The sequence below is a fragment of the Gekko japonicus genome, unplaced genomic scaffold, assembly GCF_001447785.1.
Source record: "Gekko japonicus isolate JY-2015 unplaced genomic scaffold, Gekko_japonicus_V1.1 scaffold363, whole genome shotgun sequence".
Taxonomy (NCBI): domain Eukaryota; kingdom Metazoa; phylum Chordata; class Lepidosauria; order Squamata; family Gekkonidae; genus Gekko; species Gekko japonicus.
In genome coordinates this window covers 1,077,091-1,099,580 of record NW_015177016.1, presented here as the reverse complement: position 1 = coordinate 1,099,580, position 22,490 = coordinate 1,077,091, and the positions used below count along the sequence as shown (strand labels likewise).

Below are 22,490 nucleotides of genomic sequence, written 5' to 3'. Positions count from 1 at the left end.
ATGTGAGGAAGAAACTGAAAGGAAAAGTAGAAAGGGCCAAAACCATTGGGGAAGCTTGGAGACTATTTAAAACTACAATCCTAGAAGCTCAGAAAAAATATATACTGCAGGCAATGTTCCCTCTAAGCTGTGGAATCTTGTGAGCAGAAATTCTACTGTGTGAGCTACTGGCATTAAAGTTGTGAGCAAGTGATTTGGCTGCTGCATCAATTTGTTTGCTCTGGAGCCATCCTTCCCGAGCTAAGACAAAAATGGGTGAGCCGGAGGCTAAAAAAATGTGAGTTAGCTCACATTAACTCAGTTTAGAGGGAACACTGACCACAGGTTAGGAAAGGCACAAATAGGTATAGAAAAAAGCCTGCATGGTTAACAAACAAAGTAATGGAAGCTGTAAAAGGTAAGAAGGATTCCTTTAAGCGGTGGAAAGCTAGTCTCAGTGAGATTGATAAAAAGAAACACAGGCTGTGGCAAATAAAATGCTAGTCTGTCATCAGGCAGGCAAAAAGGGAATATGAGGAGCATATAGCAAAAAACATAAAGACCAACAATAAAACTTTCTTCAAATACACTAGTAGGACCCTTGGATGACCAAGGGGTAAAGGGGGTACTGAAGGATGATAGGGAAATGACTGAGATGCCGAATGCATTTTTTGCCTCTATCTTCATTGTGGAAGATGAGAAGTGCTTGCCCACTCCAGAACCGCTGATTTCGGGAGGGGTGTTGAAAGACCTGAGTCAGATTGAGGTGATGAGAGAGGAGGTCCTAAAATTCATAGACAACTTAAAAACTGATAAATCACTAGGCCCGGATGGCATACATCCGAGAGTTCTGAAAGAACTCAAATGTGAACTTGTGGATCTCCTGACAAAAATATGTAATCTTTCATTAAAATCTGCCTCCATTCCTGAGAACTGGAAGGTAGCTAATGTCACTCCCATCTTTAAAAAGGGTTCCAAAGGAGATCCAGGAAATTACAGGCCAGTCAGTCTGACATCAATACCGGATAAGTTGATGGATACCGTTATTAAGGAACGAATTAGTAGGCTCATTGATGAACAAAAACTACTGAGGCAGACTCAGCATGGGTTCTGTAAGGGAAGATCTTGTCTCACTAACCTGTTAGTGTTCTTTGAGGGAGTGAGAGGAGGTTGTGAGGGAGTGAGTGGGAGGGCTTCTGGTGTCCTGGCCCCACTGCTGGACCTCCTGATGGCACCTGGTATTTTTGACCCGTTTGGTGTAGTGGTTAAGTGCATGGACTCTAATCTGGGAGAGCCGGGTTTGATTCCCCACTCCTCCACTTGCAGCTGCTGGATGACGTTGGGCAAGCCATAGTTCTGGCACAGCTGTTCTTGAAAAAGAGCAGTTTCTGTCAGAGCTCTCTCAGCCCCACCTACCTGACAGGGTGTCTGTTGTGGGGAGGGGGAGGGAAAGGAGTCTGTAAGCTACTCTGAGACTCCAAGTGAAGGGCAGGATATAAATCCAATCTCCTTCTCCTCCTCCTCTTCTTCTTCTTCAAAGCCTTTGTGGCTTCAGAGCCAATTTAAACCACAGAGAATGCCCTAAGATCATTCACTAGTGAAGGGAAGGGCCACATGGTCACTCAGCAGCTAGTTACATGGACATATCAGCGTTTTGCCACTGAAACTAGAACAAGTGCATTAGTTCAAGCTGCAAATCCCATTGTTGCACAGAATTAAATATTTAATTCAAGTGGTCTCATGCACAAACATTTTATTGAACAGGATAAGCCCATACAAATATCCCAATTAAGAACAAAAGAGAAAAAGAGGATGGATTTATTTTTTTGACAATACACAGGATACTAAATGTGTGCCAGATTTTGTTTCAAACTACTCCAACGTGAAAGTTAGCACAGTTTTCCTTTTATGTCATTTTTTTCCTTTTCTCTACTTCATTTATATTATTTATTTTATCTTATTTTCTGTTTAAAACACTTTTAGGCCACCTCTCCACTGATCAGGGTCTAAAAGATGATGCAGATAAAAACATTAAAACATTTGAGCAATTAAAATAGTTAAAATTATATAATAATTCAATTAAAAACGCATAGTCCACCTTCTCACTGAGACACAAGGCGGGCTCCTTATATTGCTTGTGAAAGAATAGATTTAAAGCTGCTAGTGTAGACAACGGCAATTTTACAGATTAATGCTGAGAAGAGAAAAGGTAAATGTCACTTTCTTGAACTTTCTGTTGAGGTGTGCTGTGTTTTCATTATCTGTTTCAGCCTTCCTCTTTGGATAAGGAGTGCCAATCGTGTTATGTTTTACTTTCCGACAAATGCAAAATTTATGTTTTAAAATGTTAAGAATGGTTCTAAAATTGTTATGCACTTATTTCATTTAAAATATCCATCATAGATTAAAATTATCTACACTGCTTTTGTTAAAATATGAATAAAGCAGTTCATTGTTTCCCCAAAATTAAGGGCGGATGGGGGGAGCAATTTTTAATCTTCCCCTCCATAAATAAATACATTTAAAAATCCCATTAATCATTGTTTCAAAATGGCTGATTGTTCTTCTGGCAAACAAACATGTATTGTGTATTTTTAGATGCTTGCTGCCCTAGTTGTGCACCATGGAATCCATCCTCACTGTGGAAAGATCCTTGACTGGTAGATCAAGTATCTTATTGTAGTTCCTTAATTCATTCTGTCTAGAAGAAGATGTCAGCTGTGTTGCAGTGAGGAGAGAATTTCAAAGGCTCCAGTCCCCACCAATAAAAGCAGAGGAATGGCTTTTGAATAGATTTGTCAAGGCAACCCTACTGTTCTGGGACCAGGGAGAGCAGGAAGAACATAAAGGAAGGGTTGCTGTATGAGATTAGAAAGTGAAGTTCACAAAGCATGGCTGATTTTTGTTAGAAACTGTAGATCAGTGAAACCATTGAACTGTATGAAAAATCCACGAAAACATTTTAAATTTTACTGACTAGTATATTTGTTATCATTGTACTAAAGTAGTTGAGATGGTCATATTTCTATATTGCAGACAAAGGGTTTAAGGTGCACGTTTTAGAATTTGCATGCTAGATTTTAATTAACAGCTGAATGTGGAATTGTAACATGGTACTGAATTACAAAAGCCAGTAGAATTTTTATGAAGTATTATGTTCATTTGATATAGGTAAAATTAATATTACTACTGATGGAGCATTACATCAGAGAATTTGAGATAATACAGAAGATTTGCACACAATTAACTAGTTTTATATACAATGTGCCACTTGCCTGTAAGAACTAAGTATTCTCAAATGCAGGGTAAAGATATGAAAAGAGAAGATTTGTTTTATCAGTCATCACAGTGCCTAATAAATTCAAAAATTATGACTTCTATTGGCACTAAAAATAGGCAGCCAATGATACAGGGTGGATAGTTGCAATGAAAAATTGCTATTTTAACAATTCATTCTTTCAATGACAGCAATTAGCACTACACACACAAAGCCATCGAGAGAAGATTTTAATTATTATTCATTCTACCACTAGACCTAAGCCCAATGAAGTAAAAATCTACCCAGGTGACATGATGCTGTCTTAATAACAATCACCTAAAATTCACATAGTGTAAAAATACTGCTTAGATGAGGTTTTTTAACATCCCATCCACATTTTAATTCTCTTGCCATTATTCTTATTCTTTAAGATCTACTTTCTGAGAATGAAATCAAAGATAATGAACTTGTCATGTTCCAACATTTTTGAAGAACAATTAGTTATCGGATTCAAAATAAGGGCTTAATTTTTTTCATAGTGACATGTATTTTATGTTTTGATTTCTCTTAAAGAAACTCTGATCTGATAAAGTGCTTAAGGTTACTATTTTATATATATTTTAGGTTAGAACTGGCAATCTATAATCCAAGGTGATTCTCTATTACCATTAGACATGGCCTATAATATTACAAGGTTAAGTCAAAAATAGTAGGTCTGCCAATATAACAATCCACAGGAAAGTGTTATCCTGTTGACAGTATTGGAATAATCACTAGACATTGTGAACATACTACTATTATTTCCAAATTCCAAAATAGAGGACAAAAAAATTAAACTAGAAAACTGTGCTTTTATTTTACTGGAAAAATACTATTCCTCACCTTATGAATTGTTAGTTTTCATGTCAGCATTGCCATAATTAAAAGTCAAAATGGACACTTCAAAAAGTTTACACTGAGTACAATCTACTTTATGTACCCAAGGACTTGCTGGTGTTTAATTGAGATGCACAAAGTTCCCAGACTGGCTTTTATTTATGAAGTAGGTGCTAAAAGAAATTACAAGTCCTATTAGGCACATGGAGGAAGAATTATGGTTCTTTTATAGTAGTCTTTGTCCCATATTAAACCTGGGACCTATTACCAGTTCTGGGAATCTAAACCACTCCATTCTTTCAGCTTTTTAATGAAAGCTCTAATCTGATGATCCTTTTGTAACACAACAGGTTGTGTCCAGGTATCTGCAGCAAAAAAATGTTTGCTATAAAAAATGCTCAGTGCTAGCAGCTGGGAGGATAGAGGAAGAGGATAATTGAGCTCAATCTCTTCTTTTGCAAAACAATGACATCTGGTATTGCAGGATGGTTGATGCCATTCAAGCTGAAAGTAAAAACACAGGTAGTCCTGGTTCATCAAGAGGTACCTCATGACTATGCATTTATTTACAGTAAAATTGTACCTCTGTACAAGGAGGCATAAAGAACATACATGTCTTTCCTTTAGTGACAGAGCACTAAGTGGCTGAATCAAAGTAGGGACCAAGGAGCTGTGAAGTAACTCCACTAAAAGTATCAAGCTATTTTTCTTATTCAGAAGTCTACACCAATACACCTGTTGCATAATTAAATGGCAATCATTACATTTAGACCATATACTTAATTTTAAAACTGCCTCTAACACACAAACAAATAAATAGTGTGACAAAAAGCAGCATAACAATATAGTCCTAAACAGTTACATCCTTTTTTGCCCATTGAAGTCAATGGCCTTAGAAGGGTGTAATTCCACATAGGACTGCACTGTAAAACATAGGGGAAATGAGATTCATGAACTTGCAGACATTTTGACCCCCAAAATGTAGTCTCACCTCACGCATCCACTCCCGAATAGTTTTTCCAGCTTCCTGATGCCACACATTGTGAACAGAATCTGTTAATGCCACAGCCGTAACTTTGTTTTTTACTTCTGCCTCTCGTTGAATCATCTGAGGAAAATACAAATCCAAAAAACTTTTTAACATGCAAACATTCCTAACTCTGAACTCACTGAACTGCTCAGTCTTTTTTCATTTTTCATGGGGCTTGACAGTTCAAGGATTTAAAGTGATTGTGGGAAAATTGAATATTCCCTGGAGACATCTTTTAAAAGATTTTCAAAAATTCTTATTTCTGTGCTTCAGGTGAAACTGGCCCCCATGGCTAATTATAAGGTACCTCATGTCTATAATCTATTAACTTTCAGTAGCTTGCATATCAGGAACCCTACAGTAATTTTACCTTGTCTACTCTGGCAACATTTGTTCCCTCTTTACATGGAATATAATAACCACACTGCACTTTCGCTCTAGAATCCTTTATTTTTTTACATCCATATAATCACTATTATCAAATGTGGCTAGTATTTTTTGTGTGTCCAATTTACAATTTGTTTCTTGAATTTAAGATTTAGGAACATCAAACTAATGAAATTACAAAAACAAATCACCAATCAAGCAATAAGGGTAGGCAACAAATAAATACAGTTTTAGTGAGACAAAGAGTAAAAGAATTAAAACCTTGTTGAATGTTGAAATAATGAATAATAAACATTAAAAGCAAGAATATTTACAACATATACCTTTCGGAAAATGGTACAAAACACCCTTGCTTTGCACTTTTTCAATGAATACTACTTAATGATCACTGGATGTGCTGTGAAGGCTAACTCAGCATTTCCAAATCACTATATTTTGTTGTGTATGACTACACTTAAGACCTTTAAAATCAATTTAACACTGTAGCTAAACAGAACACAAACACCATCACTATAATGCTAAGTAAACATAGGTATTTTCATGTCACATCAGAGCAGTGGCCCATTTATCTAAACGAGAATCCTTGTGATTATATACAAAGGGTGAGTTTACACAATCAATATATGTGGCTATATATTTGTGGCAATTACCTGGTTTTTGAAGCAGAATCTGTAGGTTCTGCTTCCTCTCTGGATGAGAACATGTGGGTCATGTTCTGACACTGGGTAACACTTGTATTGGATTACTAGATGCTTAGTGTTGATATAGTAGAGTACCAGATGACAGAATACATTAGCCAGCACAGAAAAAAAGAACCAGATCAGTAAATCTGTCACTAATATAAACTACCTTTCCATATCAGGCCAGAGGCCTTCTAATCAAATTCTTTCTGACACTGACCAACCCAATGGTTTGAGGAAGCTCCCATTGGAGACAATGCCAAAAGGATTCACAATGGACTGCCACTATGACTTAAACATCAGCAGATTGTAAGCAGTTTTCAGTCTAGAGAAAAGGGAATCCTACATACTCAACAACCTAAAGACCCTTAAATGTTTCCATTATAACATTTTTCTGTAGGGAGAACTGGCTTTTTGACGAAACACTTGGCAGCAGAACTTGTCCATAAGTTTGTTACTATTCATTTCTTTCTTTTAACAAAGAAAACAGAGGACGCAGTGTTTGTGAATTAGTGTAGCAAAAAGAAAAAGTGCAGACAGTTTTTCATACACTTCACCTAAAGAACCGAAGTGTATTAAAACAGTTTTTAGGCCTAACAGGGCTGTGCTGAAGTTTATTTTTAACTATGCAAAATCAGCACAAGCAGTGCACCACATACTGAAGAAAGATATGGCTTTTTGTGAAAGAGTGGGGAGTCATATGGAATAAAATAGGTGACATTTACGTGGAAAACAGAGATTTGTTCAATCTAGATATGTTTTTTGGGGGAAACCCATAGAACAAGTATAGTAGTCAAATAATGAATGATACAAAGTTGACAAACAACATAGCCCAAGATTTGCAAATACTCAATAATCTCTAGTCATCTTAAATCTACCTTAAGTACATTTCTCTCATGACATCAGAAAAAGGCTTAAAAGCACACTGCATCTTAGGCAAACACAACCACAACCTTATTATATGGCCACTAAACAATGCTCCTATACCCATTTTTAATCTCCTTCCGTTCTACACTGGAAATCCATATTTGCCTGGGCACTAATAGCTATAAAGTGACTCTCCAGCCTTCACTGAAATGTTAAGGAAAATATAAGATTAAAGGATGTATCCAGACTAAATTTTCAAATGGCAGAATGGAACTTTCTCCCCATTCCCACTGCAGCCCACTGATCTATGTAAGATGCTGTTCTGGAGGGGTAGGAACTCTGAGGAATAACATGAGGGGGTCTGCAGTGCGAAGCCGAAATTGGTGGAAATTACCCATCCGGCCTGGATCCAACCCTAAGATTAATAAACACCAGTAGCTGTAAACTCTGTAGAAGAAGAGGACAAGTTCAGCAATGAGCTGAGCAAGTAAAAGGCTGAGCAAGTAAGAGGAGTTACTGAAAATGAAAAGGCATTTCTGGGTTTCAGAAAAGATAGCAGACTCTTGGAATAGTATGGTTCTGCAGCTGGAATCAGAGAGCCATCTGTGGGCAATTCATGAGAGCATGATGGTGGGCTAATATCTAATCTGTTTCTCTCTTCCACCCACTCTCCTCATGGGCCCATTTCTGTTCTCTCCCAATTTTTTTAAATGTAAAGTCTTGTAACTGAATTATTGTCTTTTCTGAACATTGTGAGCCACTTGGGAATCAGGAAGAAACATGCAAATCTAAAAATAAGCATCTTATAATTTCCCTGACCACCAGATATGTCTTGGACTCAGTTGTGCTATTAAAATATTATCGTGATCACAGCCTCTATTGGCACAGTGAACTAACATGGATTCTGAGTTGGCTAAGCTGTTATAGCATTCAACAATATTGTTGATTATATTGTATCCTATACCTACAAGAAGCAGTAGGTGAGAAAAGACATACTTAAATGTATGCAAGTTTTTTTTCTTGAAGAAACTAACACCTTCAATTGACTGTGGCATGGAACTGTATGTGAAAACCGTGTGTGATGAGAGGTCATTTTGTTTGTAGTTCTCCAAACAACGGGAGACTTTGGGTTTAATTAGCCTGTACAGCATTCTTTTAGTTTGGGTGTGTTTGTTTGTAATATAATTTTACTGAACTTTAAAACAGAATAAAGTCTGGTAACAAAATTCAGGACATAATTATATTTTTAAAGTTTGAATATCAGGAGTACATCAAAACCTGTCCTTTCCCTCACCCTTCTTCATACTCTGTCTTCATAGGATAGCCACTGCCTGTCCCAATCAGCCTGTTTCCTGGGCCACAAGGGACAGGATGTCTTCAGTTGTGGCAGGTTGCCTTTTCCCATCCCTCTGTCTGGCATCAAGGTTGTCTGCTTTTCAGCACTCAGTTTAAGATGTTTTTATTTAAGCAAGCTAAATTAAGCAGGTTTTTAAAAATCTACTTAATACTGTACTTATCCCCTTGATGTTTTCATGTTGGGATTATGAACTGTGTGTGTGTAAAGTGCCATCGAGTCACAGCCAATTTATGGTGACCCCAGTTAAGGGGCTTTCAAGGCAAGTGAGAGGCAGAGGTAGTGTGCCATTGCCTTCCTCTGCAGAGGTCGCGATCACACACACAAGTAGCCGCACCATAGGCACAAATGCCAGATGGATTTAAAGGGCACGATCAGACATGAACATCTGGGAAGCGCCCCGCACCCATCAGCAACCTGTTTTGCTCCGCCACAGAAGTGGAGTAAAAAGACACCAAGGAAAGTCTAGTAGCAAACAGGTTGCTACGGGCCACGGACGGACTTTCCCCTGTCTGATTGCTCCAGTGCGCTCTCATGGCATCGGGATGGTCTGAACAGGCCATCCCGACTCCGTGCCATTTCCCCCCCTTCTCAGTATGTGCATCATCACACACTCTATAGGGAGCCCTCAGTGCTGAGATGCAATTCATCGATTCCCCATTTAAGCACATTGGGAACAAATGGCAAAAGAAAAACCCAGACTCACCCGGGGTTGCGTCTGATCATGCAGTGGCGAGCTGTCCCCACAGCTTCAAAGGACTGTGTGTTCACGCAACTGCGGGTCAAATTCCTCCGGAGGAAATAGCCTCACTCCCCCCCCCCACATTAGGTCACGTGTGTGACTGCCACCAGAGTCTTCCTTGGTGGTCTCCTGTTACCCAAAATGGTTAGTCTCCAAAATTTAGTTGGGAATTAACTTAAGGAGACAAGCGAGAGGGGCGTAACTCGGGATCACCACCAACGTTTATGGGGATCCTTCCCTTAGAGAACTCTCAAAATAAACCAGGTGGATATTCAACTGGAAGTGTCTTTATTGAAAAATAATAAAAGGCCAAACAAACATACAAAACACACTAGAATCATGCAAGCTAGCCAAGATGAAAACCTGGGATGAGTGGGGAAAAGCAAGGGAGTTTTAAGGGTGATATTTGCCAATCTTGAAGATTCCACACAGACAGATAGGATAAACTACTGCTTTGTTGGCCCACGCACAAGTGGGGGTGTGAAGGTGATGCCGAAACACATACACAATGAAGATGAGTGCTTGTATTTATAGGAAAAATGTATCCTGAGGCACTTTGACAGGTTTGCCCCCCAAACAATAGTTGGATGTGTTTATCGGAATTTTTCTAGAGACTTGATGGCTCTACCAGAGGGAGATCAAAGAAATAAGTGAAGCAAATGGCTAGGATATAGGTGATAATATTCATTGATAACCCCCTGAATTACAGGATGGAATAAACATCTAGGTGTTATAGATATGCTGATAAGGGTAAAGGTGCCAGCAGGAGGAAGCAGGATCCAGGATGAAAGAGGTTGATTTGAGGTGAGATGCTGTTTTCTTGAGGAACCCATTGTTATAAATTATACATTACTTTAGGGTGAGAGAGGGTTGTTTGCAAGTCAGCCTCTTTATTCACTTCCAAATACTTTCCCAAGTTGTTCTTCCTGGCATCCCTTTTGGGGTCATTTCTGGGCCAGGCCGTGTGTTATACTTATAATATTTGGAGTGATTATATATGAAGGGCATTTATTTTCTCTCTGGGTGTCAACTGCCCATCTGCAGGAGGGGTCTGACTGCTAACACTCCCTTCCACGTATCAACCTTGCTTAGCTTCTGAGACCTGATGAGATCAGGCTATACCATTCTGCCTTCCCTCTGATTATGAATTACTTGCTGTTTCTATATAGTTGGCTGGATTAAATCTGTTGCTGCTATTATTTATCTGGTATTTATTCCCCTGCTGATGCAGTTCTTGGATTTTTAATTATAGCTCCCCTGTGCTGGGTAGGGTTAAATTCTGTTGCTTTTAAGTGGTGTTTCAGCTGGTATTTATTTATGATATGCTGATGCATTTTGGTTATTTGATTATATTTTATAATTTAATTTGTTTATTGTGATATTTTTATTTTTGAAACATTTTTAGTTTAGCATTTTCTTAAACTGTCTCAAGCAGGAAGGTGGTACAGAAATATATTACGTTTTTAAATTTACACTAATTTTAGCATGACATACTATTTATTAAAGAACTATGCCCATTTCATTTCAGCATTCTAGCCACTGTCTATGGGTTTATTACTCTGATTAAGTATAACCTGGCAGAGCTCATGCACAGCACCATAACTGTAAGAGCCACAATCTCTTGTGTCTCTTGCTGATTCAGTATAACTTCTCTCTGTGTGTCTCGGCCTCTCTGCCCCTCTGCCTCTCTGCCCCTCTGTGTGTGTCGGTCTGTCTGTCCCTTGTGTGTGTGTCTGTCTGTCTCTCTCTCTGTGTCTCTCTCTCCGTGTCTCTCTGTGTGTTTGTCTTTGTCTGTCTTTCTTAGCCTATCAAGTCAGTGTTGTTTCATGGGGTTTCAAGCTCATACCTTGATTAAAACTTTGTTGGTCTTAAAGGTGCCACTGGACTCAAACTTTGTTAGACAGGCAGACAGTATTATTTTCTCCTTCTGCCTTCCCATGGTGTGAAATCCCACACTTCCCAGGCTTCAACCCTCAAATGTCCAGGAATTTCCCAACCTGGAGTTAGCAACTCTATTTTCTTCCTACCCAACAGCCAACCTACCCTTATCTGCCTCTCTGTCTTCAGCTTTCTGTCTCCACATCCCCTCCCCCACAGCCTCTATCTAGGTAAATTACAGACTTTCTCCACAGTGGAGACCAAAGCAGCTTACATTACTCTCTCCTCCTTTTAATCTGCACAACAACCTTGTGAGGTTGGTTAGGCTGAAAGTGTGTGACTGGTCCAACATCACCCAGTCAGCTTCCACCACAAGATGGGGAATCTGAACCTCTGTTACATCACACTAGCTTTCATAGGGTGGCTGCTGATGAACACAGTAGCAAGCAGCTGGACCTACTTGAGTCATGCAAATCAACTGGTATCAAGTCACCCAAAGAGTGCTGCCTAGGGATGCTAGCCTCCAGATGGGACCTGGGGATCCCCTGGAATTACTGCTTATCTCCAGACTACAGAGATAACTTCCCATGGAGAAAATGGATCCTTTGGAGGGTGGACTCTATGGCATTGTACCTCACTGAGGTCCCTGTCCTCCCCAGGGTCCACCCTGAAATCTCCAGGAGTTTCTCAGCCTGTATCTGGCAACCTCGGGGTTAAGGATGGCCCGGGAAGATCCACCACAATTTCTGCGTGATTGATACCACTGGAATTCCTGGTTAGGATATGCTATAGGTTAACATCATCCCTGGAGAACTGTCTGTTTACCATCTGGCACGTATCCGGAGACCATCTTGTTTTTAAATTGAGTACAACTGTCATTAATGTTTTTATCTGTTTTATATGGGCTTTGTCCCTTGTAAGCCACCCTGAGCCTGCTCCGCGGGGAGGGTGGGGTAAAAATCTCAATAAATAAATAAATAAACCCCCCACCCATCCCCTGCCGATGGCCAGGGGGGACCTGGCAACCCTAGACAGCTACCAGGCCTAAGGTTGCCAACTTTCAGGCACGGCCGGCTCGCCCGCTAGGTGAACTAGGCCTTTGCCTAGAGCGCAAGCCGGCTGTTAGGGCGCGGGAGGAGAGGTAGGGGCGGCCGCCAGCGCGCCAGGCCAGCAAGGGAGGCAGTGGTGCCGCGCAGCCTGCAGGACCGCCCTCCATTCAGCCAGGTGCCGCAGCCCGCAGCAACACCACCAGCAGCAGCTGGGAGGAGCGCCGGCTCTGCCGGCTGCAGGAGAAGGACGCACGGCGGCAGGGTGTGGCGCTGTAGCTGGCCGGCGGAGGAGCAAGCGAGGGAGCGGAGGTGGTGGGGCCGCCTCTCCCTGGGTCACACTGGAGCCTCAGGTGGCCGATGCTGCACCTGCGCTGAGAAGAGGAGGAAACGGCGGACCTGATGCTTCCAGTGAGGCAAGGTAAGATGAGTCGGCGCCAGACAACAGCAAAAGCCCCGCTAGTCATAACAACCCCCCAAGTGCACATGGACACTTTCCCCTCTCCCTCCCCTCCCTCCCTTGCTCCCGGCCTCCCTCCCTGCTCTTCCTGGGTCCCCTCGGAGGCTTCGCAGGCAACGAAAGAGACTGAAACGGACCCATCCCTTGACGCCTCCCCCCCTCCAATCCCAGTTGCCCTAGAGGTCCGGTGCGCGGGCCTTCCCTCCCATGTGCCCGCCGCCCAAGATGACGCAGGTGGTGCCGAGAAGGCTAAGCATGCCAGAGGACTTGCCGCCGGTCTCCTTGCCGCTCCTTGTGGCTCAGTCCAGTCAGCCCAGACTCACCGGGCTTCCTGGCCGAGCGGCTGGGCCAGATCAAGGGGCGGCTGCAGCGGGGAGCGCCCACCGACTTCGCCGGGATGGTCTCCAGGCCCCGCCGGGAGGTTGGCATCTGCGCTCACCTAGAGCGCAGGACAGCCTCGGGCCGGCCCTGCTTTCAGGTGGGACCTAGAGACCCCCCAGAATTACAACTGAACTCTAAATAGCCGAGATCTGTCTCCCTGGAGAAAACGGCTGTTTTGGAGGGTGGACTCTGTGGCATTATACCCACCTGAGGTCTCTCCCTTCCCCAAACCCAGTCCTCCTTAGAGTCCACCACAAAACCTTTAGGAATTCCCCAGCCTGACACTGACAACCCTTGTCAGGCCTGGCCCCAATGCTCCCTCCCTCAAAGGCCAAAATAGGCTGGAAAGGGCCCTTCCCCCTCCCCCTGCCTTTTACTGACAAAGCCAGTTAGAAGCCCCCCCCCCAAATATTCTGATCTCTCACTGTTGGTACCTAAACTGGATCCCTGCAGAGGCCATTTCAAAAGGTATTGGGGGGGATTTAACCATCCCTGCGGGCCCCCCCCCCTTTTGGATTTTTCTGCAGACCAAGGAAGTCCCCTGAGTCTGTAGAAAAAGCTGTTGGGGGTGAGTGAGCCCTCTGTTGGCATAAATAAGTATCTGCATGGAGAAGAGAGTTTGGGAAATAGTATATAGATGGTTACTGCCATCTAAACAATATTCATACACTGAAAAATATAGTACAAGTTTGAGCAATTCCTACATCCACCTTTAGGCATCTGCAATGAATGATTCTGGGACACTGATGAGAATATAGAAGCTCCTTTGACTAATAGGATTTGGGTATTATAAAAAACATTGACGAGGAGATGTATGCCTGGTGTTTTTGTTTTTGATAATTTCACTGTAAAATCCGAACTCACACAGTAAAGATACATAGACTTTAAACATATGTACTGCTTGAACATCTCCATTATTCACAAGCTGCAAAATGCATGATGTTGTGAAGGAGTACTTAATCAGAAGGAGGATTTTTACATAAAACTATTTATTTACAATACTTGTATACTACTTCTCCATGACAAGTCCCCAAGGCGGTGTACAAGCAGTGTACAAGCAGAAGGCACAGGTAGTCATGGATTTTTCCTGCTTTCCCTCCCCCCAGCAGTCATTTCAGACCCTGGGAAAATTTATTTGCTGGGGTTGTGGGAGTCATGTGGAAGCCATGCAAGGTGGTGGGCTACAGTGAAGAGGGGAAAGAGGTAATGATCTTAATTTGCTTTTAGTCTTTTAGCTGACCTGGTTGGGTTTTGTATTGGATAATATTGTTATTATCAGTAAAAGCAGTAAGAAGAGGTTAAGCAAAGGAGAAGAAGGGCAGAGGAGCAAAGAGAGCTTGTTGCTCGAAGAAAAGTGAAGAAAGGAAGCAGAACGTTTATATAAAGGAGGCAAAAGTGAGGGTCAGCCAATCAGGCTGGTAAATGATGATTCATTGGCTATCAAGGCTTCCCTGGTATTTGCTGGTCCTCTGGGGGATTTTTAAAATTTTAATTTCCAAAGGAAAGAAACCAAGCTCACAGTCAGGTAAACCTGACACTGGGCTTATTCAAAGAACTTTAGTGATTTCCTCCATCAAAGGCTGAAGGAAGCATTTTCAAAGGTGAAACAGTAATACACAGAAGCTTTGTTCTCCAAAGGTTGCAGAATCTCTCTTGTGCTTCACTTTCGAAGACAGAATGTAACTCCCTGAAGTACTTTGCCATTAAAAGGATCCCTGAAGAGGGATAAAAAAAGAGGCTGGGAATTGGCAAATGCTGATACATTTCTGAAATCTATTGGTTTATAGTCATAAATTGTCAGTCCTGGTAGACAGACAATTGGCCTCCAAGAGACTAAGGGCTTCCCATTTCTCTGCTCATTGGCAATAAAAAAGTTGATAAAAACATCAGAGTGCAAAATGAGAGTTCAAAGGAATTCTTCATATGATTCTTCAATTGCAGAGAGACATGAAGAAAATAAGGTGATCAGTGAATATCATTCACTACAGTAATGCCAGTAAACCAACTTCCCAGTAGTGCTTAAGGGCCAAACTAGACAGACCCACTATCAAGGTGTCCTTTTTTTGTTTTGTCTTTTCTTTTCTTTTCTTTCTTTTTTTTAGTTCAGAGCAGCTGTGAGGGCCCTGAATCAAATCAGGGAAGATGCCCTGGGGGAGAGATGTGTTTAACCTTTCCCCTGTGTGCTGTCTTCCCAATCGAAACACCTTCCAAAGTTACTATTTATCCTAAGGGAGAAAACATACAGACAACATTTAGAGATCTGTTTCTTCTCATAGAGTAAATATTTTCAATTTAAAAAAAACTCCTATCCCATCTTTCCATTTATGAGCTCCACAAAGTAGCTTACAGCAATACAGATAGACCAATATAATTAAAGTGCAAAATTTAAAAATTCAAACTGTTAATCTTCTATATATATAAAAGAAAGTCCCCTCACCATAAAATCAATGCCCAGGCCAAAACCGCTGGACCTAGAAACACGAAATTTGGGGAGAGCGCTCCTACCATGGTATAGATGCTCACTAAGAAGGGATTTTTAGCAATTTGACCCCTAAATGGGTCAAAAGGGGTAAAATGTGCTCCCCCATTGATTCCTATGTGGCTGCCAGGCTGCTGCCTCCTTGTACCCCCCACTCTCTGATTGGTCAGCTGCAGAACTCAGTGTTTTGAGGTAAAAAAAACCCCAACAGTTACAGGAGACTGCACAGAGCTAATGACATTTGAAGAAATCAGGAATGGCCAACAACCACCTGTGAGGTGCAGTAATACTGCTGGCCCAGCCTCTGATGGCTTCCAACACACTCCCCCCACCTCCTACACCTAACAGGTGTCTGTCAGGTGCAGCAGCAGTTGCAGGGTGCTTAAAGCCATGAGGGAGCCCGCCCCAGCAGTAATGCCTTAGTGATCCTGCCAGCCCCACCTCCACAGTGGCTTCTAATACTTCTCCCCCCTCCTACACTGGACAGGCAGCTGCCTGTCAGGTGTAGGAGGGATGGGGGGATGCTTACAGCTGCCATGGAGGTTTGCGCAGCAGGATTGCCTTAGCCCTGCTGCTGGCACAGCCTCCCTGATGCCTTTAAACATAATCCCCCCCAACACCAGACAGGTTGGTGTCTGTATGGTGTAGGAGCAGGACAAGTGTACTTTAATCCATCTGGGACGCAAACCCAGCAGGATCACCTTAGTGGTGCTGCTGGACCAGTGTAGCCACACTCCCACCCACAATGGAAATATACCACAAATTTGTAGAAAACTGGTTTCCTTTATTAGGTTGTTTAACTTCTCACAATGTGGGTTCTAGAAAATTGGTTCATATAGACTTGCTTAATATCTGATTGCTCGGATGGTGTTTTGAATAGTTATGTCCCACTTCTTAAATGTAACATAAATGAGAGGCACTTTTGTAAAAAAAAAAAGGGGGGAAGGGTATGCCCTCCCCCCAATTCAGTGCCCAGGCCAAACCTCTGCACCAAGAAACCCAAAATAAGGGGAGTGCATTCCTACCAGGACATCAAGCCCCTCCACGAAGAGATTGCTGAGAAACACGACCCCTAAGGGGGTAAAAAAGGGGCAAAATGTGTTCCCCCAATTGTTTTCCATGTGCCTGGCAGGCTGCTGCCTCCTTGCCCCCCCCCTCATTGGTCAACTGTGTAGTTCAGAGTTCTGAGGTAAAAGCTGCCTGTCTGCACCCACCTCCTTCTGATTGTTCAGCTGTGGATCTAAACACAGTTAGAAGACACTGCAGACAGTTGAGGACAGTTACAGAAATCAGCGATTCAAGACTCTTGAATAGATATTTTTCAAAAAAGCCAGCATGGCAATTGAGTTAATGAATGTTCATGGGGAGAGAGTAAAGGACCTTTCTAGGAGCCATTTTTGATGCATCACCACTCCCTCACACCAACTCCCCCTCAACCTCTCACTTCTTACTGCCCCCAAGAAAGCTCCTGGCAAACATTGAGTCAGATATACCAACTCTACAAGGAGGAGGAAACTTAGGAATGTGAAAAAGACATTTGCACATAGCACTCCTGCGGGGCACTGAGCTGCACAGGCCAAGTACCAGTGAAATCACCCTGAGATGCTCAGAACAACACAGTCTCCATCAGTGTTCCCTCTAAGCTGAGTTTGTAAGAGCCAGCTCACAGATATTTTAGCCTCTGATTCACACATTTTTGTCTTAGCTCAGGAAGGATGGCTCCAGAGAAAACTAATTAATACAGCAGGTAAATCGCTCGCTCAGAACTTTAATGCCAGTAGCTCACAAAGTAGAATTTTTGCTCATGAGACTCCACAGCTTAGAGGGAGCATTGGTCTCCATATGAGCAAAACAATCCAGGAACACAAGTAGAAAGGCCATCACTTTCGTGGAAGGTGGCAGGAGTTGACGTAACAGACAACTGCTTCTTAAATGGACAGTTCTATGTGGCCTGCTCCAGAGTGAGTTCACCAAGCAGCCTGGTGATCCTAGCACTTGAGGGCAGAACCACCAATGTGGTCTACAGAGAGGTCCTTCAGTAGAGAAATTTATGTATGTCTTCATTTTTTTCACTACAATCTTCTCCATTAGAATTCCTACAACAAATGTTACATTTCAGACTTCACATCATCAGTATTATAACTGGATTTATGGAACTTAAACACCGTAGCGAAGCACGGGTATCAGGCTAGTGAACAAAAAATGCTTGGTGAATATTTTCTGAGCTTAAGGCCACCTACAAACAACTCTTTATTTAAGACTGCTACAATCTCTATTTGGTCTCAGTTTTACTAAGCAGCCAGTCACATCACAAACACTGATGAAAAGGGTACTGTTGCACTTAGTATCTGTGGGGCAGCCACTTTTGACCTGGCACAGCCTCACAGGAGAGCCAGTTCGGTGTAGTGGTTAAGAGCGCAGACTCTAATCTGGGAGAACTGGGTTTGATTCCTCACTCCTCCACATGCAGCTGCTGGTGTGATGCTGGGTCAGTTAAAAGTTCTTTCAGAGCTGTTCTCTCATGGGCAGTTCTCGAAAGAGCTCTCTCAGCCCCACCTACCTCACAGGGTGTCTGTTGTGGGAAGGGAAAGGAGATTGTAAGCCACTCTAAGACTCCTTCGGGTAGTGAAGGGGGAGGTATAAATCCAATCTCTTCTTCTAGCATCAGCTCAGTTTGCTGACACTCTTTTATGGGGATATCCTGACTAATTTGAGAGCATTTCTCACCACAGGTCTCTGAAACAGCAGAATATAAAGGAGGAGGAGAAAGCAGGGCTGAACAAAAAGAGTGACTTCCTTATCACATCACCTAGCAAAGTAAGGCAGTTTTGCAAATTTGCACAATTGCTTGGTCTATGGCTGCATGATGAAACCTTGAACAGGTGGCCTCTATACAGAAGGGAAAAAGTTCACATTGTAAAATACAAATGAAGAAGCACTGGCTGCTGTAATAGCAACCGCAAGCTCCCTTGAAATGGCAAGGAGCATACCTTACTCTGAGGCCCAGTTCACTAGAAATCCAGCTCTGCCACTAGTGGTTATTCTTTTGTCACAGCACATCAGCCCCTAATTGGAGCAGCAGCTGTGTGGAACTGGAGACCAGTGCCTCTAATGCAGTGTGAAGGCTGTGGAGGACCCTATGTACAATGAGGCCGCCAGTTTAGAAATGTGTAGTGCTGCATTGTAACTGGGTTAGATGTACTGAGGGAGTGTTCAGGCCAGGGTGACACCTAGCCACATCCACTACAGCAGCAAGGAACAAGAAATAGAGCTCACAGTGGGGCTGCAAGGAGGGATGTGTCACTGACAGGTGACCACTCAATGAACACCAGTTACAGGTAAGCGGAATCCTGTTTTCATCATTGTGATCACTGCACAGTCCCACATGGGAGGATAGCAAGCTGACTTACTGTGCTAAGAGGAAGGCAGGTATGGGCTGTTGGCTGAATTAAGTCTGTAGCACTGCCCTTCCAACTTTTGCTTCTTTTGTAGCATCAATATCCATGGAACAGTGTTTAGCAAAAGTAGAGAAGACCAAGTTCTGCAAACTGTGTCAATGACAAAAAGCTGTAGAGGTTGGTTGGTTGTGCTCTAGATCTTTAAGGGACAGTCAACCTTGTGCCCACTTGTAGCAAAGACAAATGGAGGAAACAATTCATCAAGAGACAGACTATTTATTTATTCAATAAATAAAATAAAATTGGGGGGGAAAGACAGACTGTGTTAAAATCTTTCAAACTTTATTGAGGCCATTAAATGAAATAAACAATTTGGATACTTTCTAAAGTGTATTGTTCTGTTAAGATAGAAAAACAATTCTAATCTCACATGTAACTAATGCAGTGCGCATTTGCCAATGCCCCTGGGTCACAGAAAAACTCTGGGAGTGAAATATCCTGATTAATACAGAAGGCCCGCTTGCGGGGAGGGCAGGGTAGAAATGTAATGATAAAAAAATAAATTTAAAAAAAGGAGATCACCTTAGATACGAATTGGATAGAGGGGTGGAGGGGTGACACTCTAGTGTCATTTACCTTGAGGAATGCTGGGCCATGCCTCAAGGCTTCCAATTCGCTAACCCTATGGCTACTAGAAAAATGGTTTTCCTTGTGAGAAATCAGAGGGAACATGCAGTGAGAGGTTTGGACATAATCTTAGACAAAACTAGGGGCAGATTTCACTGTGGAAGCAGGTTAGAAATGGAGGGAAATTTATTAAGCATGCACTTTAGGAATGGACTCACTTTGTACAAACACTGATTTTTCTAAGATAAAAACATGAAAGGCCACTATGGCCTCTAGATGAACTCTGACCACTTCCCACTGGCTGTCTGATGTCTGGAGTGGCCTCCCTAACTTACAAGTTTTCATTGGGGAAGGTAATACCAAACGGATTATATTATCCCTACAAAAGTGTCGAACTTATTTGTTATGTGGGCTAGATCTTGCATTTTGTCTGTCTGGGCCATGTGAGCCATAAAATGTAATATCAGGTACTGGAGATATAAACTTTATAAATGACACAGGCAAACCCAATTGATTCCTAGGAGTGAAAGCAATTGGTTTACTGGGGAATCTACAAAAGCCCCAATAAATGTATTTAATCATATGCAAGGCTAGTTTTTCCCCATGGGATACAATAAAAGAGGGGGGTTATCTTACATTTCCATACAAATGTATATATAGCACTTTTAGGATATGAATCATCTTCCTTGCAAATAAATAAGGTAGTTTTTCATCAGCACCCCCCATATACCCAGCCTTAGTAGCCAAACATGGCTACAATCTGTCTCTTGCTCTGTTTCCTCTCTCTTCCCCCTGCACCTCTGAGAATCTTGAAGAGGCACATTGGACTTCTCCCTCTACCAACCCATCCCCACCACCAACCCTCTGAGGTGGTCCAGGCTGAGAGACTGGCCTGGGTGACCCAGATGACAGGTTCCTGGCTCAGGAGGGTGTGGGTGTCTGAATCCTGCTCCCCCAGATCTCCTCATTCATCCTGCATTTCCCACAGAAGTGGCAGGACTGAGGGGAAGGGCTGATAGAAAGGCTGTTTCTGAAACCTCCAAGGGGGGTGCTTTTTGTCCTCTCATTACTCCTTTTCCTTCATGGGCTGAGAACAGGTGTGAGGGAGAAAGGAGGTGGCCATTACCCACTCTCTTCGACATTCACTCTGCCTCCCAGTTCTGCAGCTGTTCAGATGTGCAGCGGCAACAGCAGCACCCCTTTCCCCCTTCACTCCTCCTTTTTTCCCTTCGCTTCCAAGGCCGGGAAGGCTTTCCCCTCAGAGTGGCACGCAAAAGACAGCCCAGTTGCCTCCCAATCTATGTCCCAGCCCTCCTCCTCCTCTTTCCCATGCCAGCCCCATCCCATCATTGGCAAACCACTGCTCTGTGTAACCTGCTTTCGCCAACCCCCCTCACAGTCACCATTTGGTGCAGCAGTGGCAGCACTGGCCGTTCAGCTCTGCCAGTCCTCACTGAGCTGCGGTTGGAGGAGGTGGGAGGGAAAAAACCCACCACACCTCCTCTTTCTTCACCTTCGCTGCCATTCCCCCCCACTACTTTACCTCAACCTCATAGTCTTGCCCCCTAGCAATTTCCTTTCTATTTCTTGACAGCTTTGACCACACACTCCTCACTGCGTGCGCCCACATGTCTGCTCCCCCCCCCAAGTAGCCTCCTTCTTTCCCTCACTCACACCAGTTGCCTTATAAGGTTGTTCTTGTTTTTCCACCATAGGAGGGACCAGATAGCTGGTCTGGGCATATTAAACTTCTTGGACTCCCAATGCAGAAGGGGACTGAATTGACAGATGAACCAGAGCTGGAGAGGTTTCATGCATAAACTTATGTAAAGGATCACAACAGTGGTTGAAGCTATGAGACCTAGCATCCTTTAAATCAGTAATGCTGGTTACAAACTGACATGTTGAAACCAATGGATCAGAGAGCAAATGGAAGCAATCCTTTCCTGAGGGGGAAAGACTTTAGCTATGGTGGAGTCTATATCTATAAAGCAGATTCCCTGTGCAGGTTCTAGATGGGATTTGTCATAGTTGATCTGGAGCTGAAGGTCTTTGAGAGTAAGAAGAATTAGCTGGATATGTGGTAGCAGTGTATCTTGCAAACTGGCTACTATGAACTAGTACAAGACAGGGGGAAATGTTACACCCCAATCTTGTTAGATGAGCTACAACCATGGCCATGATATTTGTAAAAACCCTGGGGCCATAGCAAGACTGAAGGGCAGAACTGTGTATTGGGGAAAAATCAAGACCACATTAGGAGAAAGAGGTAGTTTCTGAACCCTTGAGCTATAAAAATGTGGAAATATGCATTTGCTAGATCTACAGTCATGAACCAGACAATTCAGTGCAATAGAAGTACACCCAACAGAGACATCATTTTGATTTTTTTTAATTAGAAGAATCATATTTAGATTCCTGAGATCGAAGATAGGCCTCATCCCCATCCCTTTTTTCCTTTTCAGAAATATCTGGAATAGAAGCCAAGAGAATGTTCCATGATAGGCACTCATTCAATGGCTTTTTTAGTTAGTAGTGTGTATCTCCATCAGAAGCTGAGGTGAGAAAGCCTTCATCAGAAGCTGAGGGATGGTTTTGGGGGGAGGGGAACAATTTCCTGGAAGAGAACTGAACTCAAGAGTGTAATGTTTTGAAATAGTAGACATGATCCAGTGGTTTGTACTTACATCCTCCCACTGGAGAACTGTTTGGGGTCTACCTGGGTGAGCAGAGAAGGGTGTGTGGCTGTCAAAAAGATTGCTTTGAGGCTTGGATAGAGTTGGGCAATTGAGCCCCTCTTGGAGTGAAACCTCCTTCTCTGCTGTTTTAGAGGCTAGGAGTATTGAGTGCCGGGAGGGCTGAAGTTTGCAACCCCTACCTCTGTAGAACAGCTGTTGTGGCCTGTAATAGCACCCAGGCCTTTGGAAAGGCTGCCGGGGAGGGATAACCCAGAGGGTCTTGGTGGTGAGATTATTTTTCCTTGTGTGCTCTAAAGCCGTCTGTTTTACAAGATGTTTGTGCCTTCAAAAGGCAAATCCTTATCCCCG

At 42.8% G+C, this 22,490-nt stretch overlaps 1 protein-coding gene across 3 annotated transcripts in view; it reads right to left on the bottom strand.

Moving 5' to 3' along the window:
- FAM172A (family with sequence similarity 172 member A) overlaps window positions 1–22,490 on the bottom strand; it is a 383,440-nt gene that overhangs the window by 119,701 nt on the left and 241,249 nt on the right. The window contains exons 8-9 of one of the 3 annotated variants that reach the window (XM_015427719.1): window positions 5,106–5,222; window positions 4,333–4,618 (exon numbers count right to left, since the gene is read on the bottom strand). In XM_015427719.1, coding sequence (XP_015283205.1) covers window positions 4,379–4,618; window positions 5,106–5,222 — 357 coding nt within the window. In that variant the 3' untranslated portion in view covers window positions 4,333–4,378. Of the gene's footprint in view, window positions 1–4,332; window positions 4,619–5,105; window positions 5,223–22,490 lie in introns of those variants that run through there. The other 2 variants (XM_015427716.1, XM_015427717.1) reach the window with 2 other exon arrangements.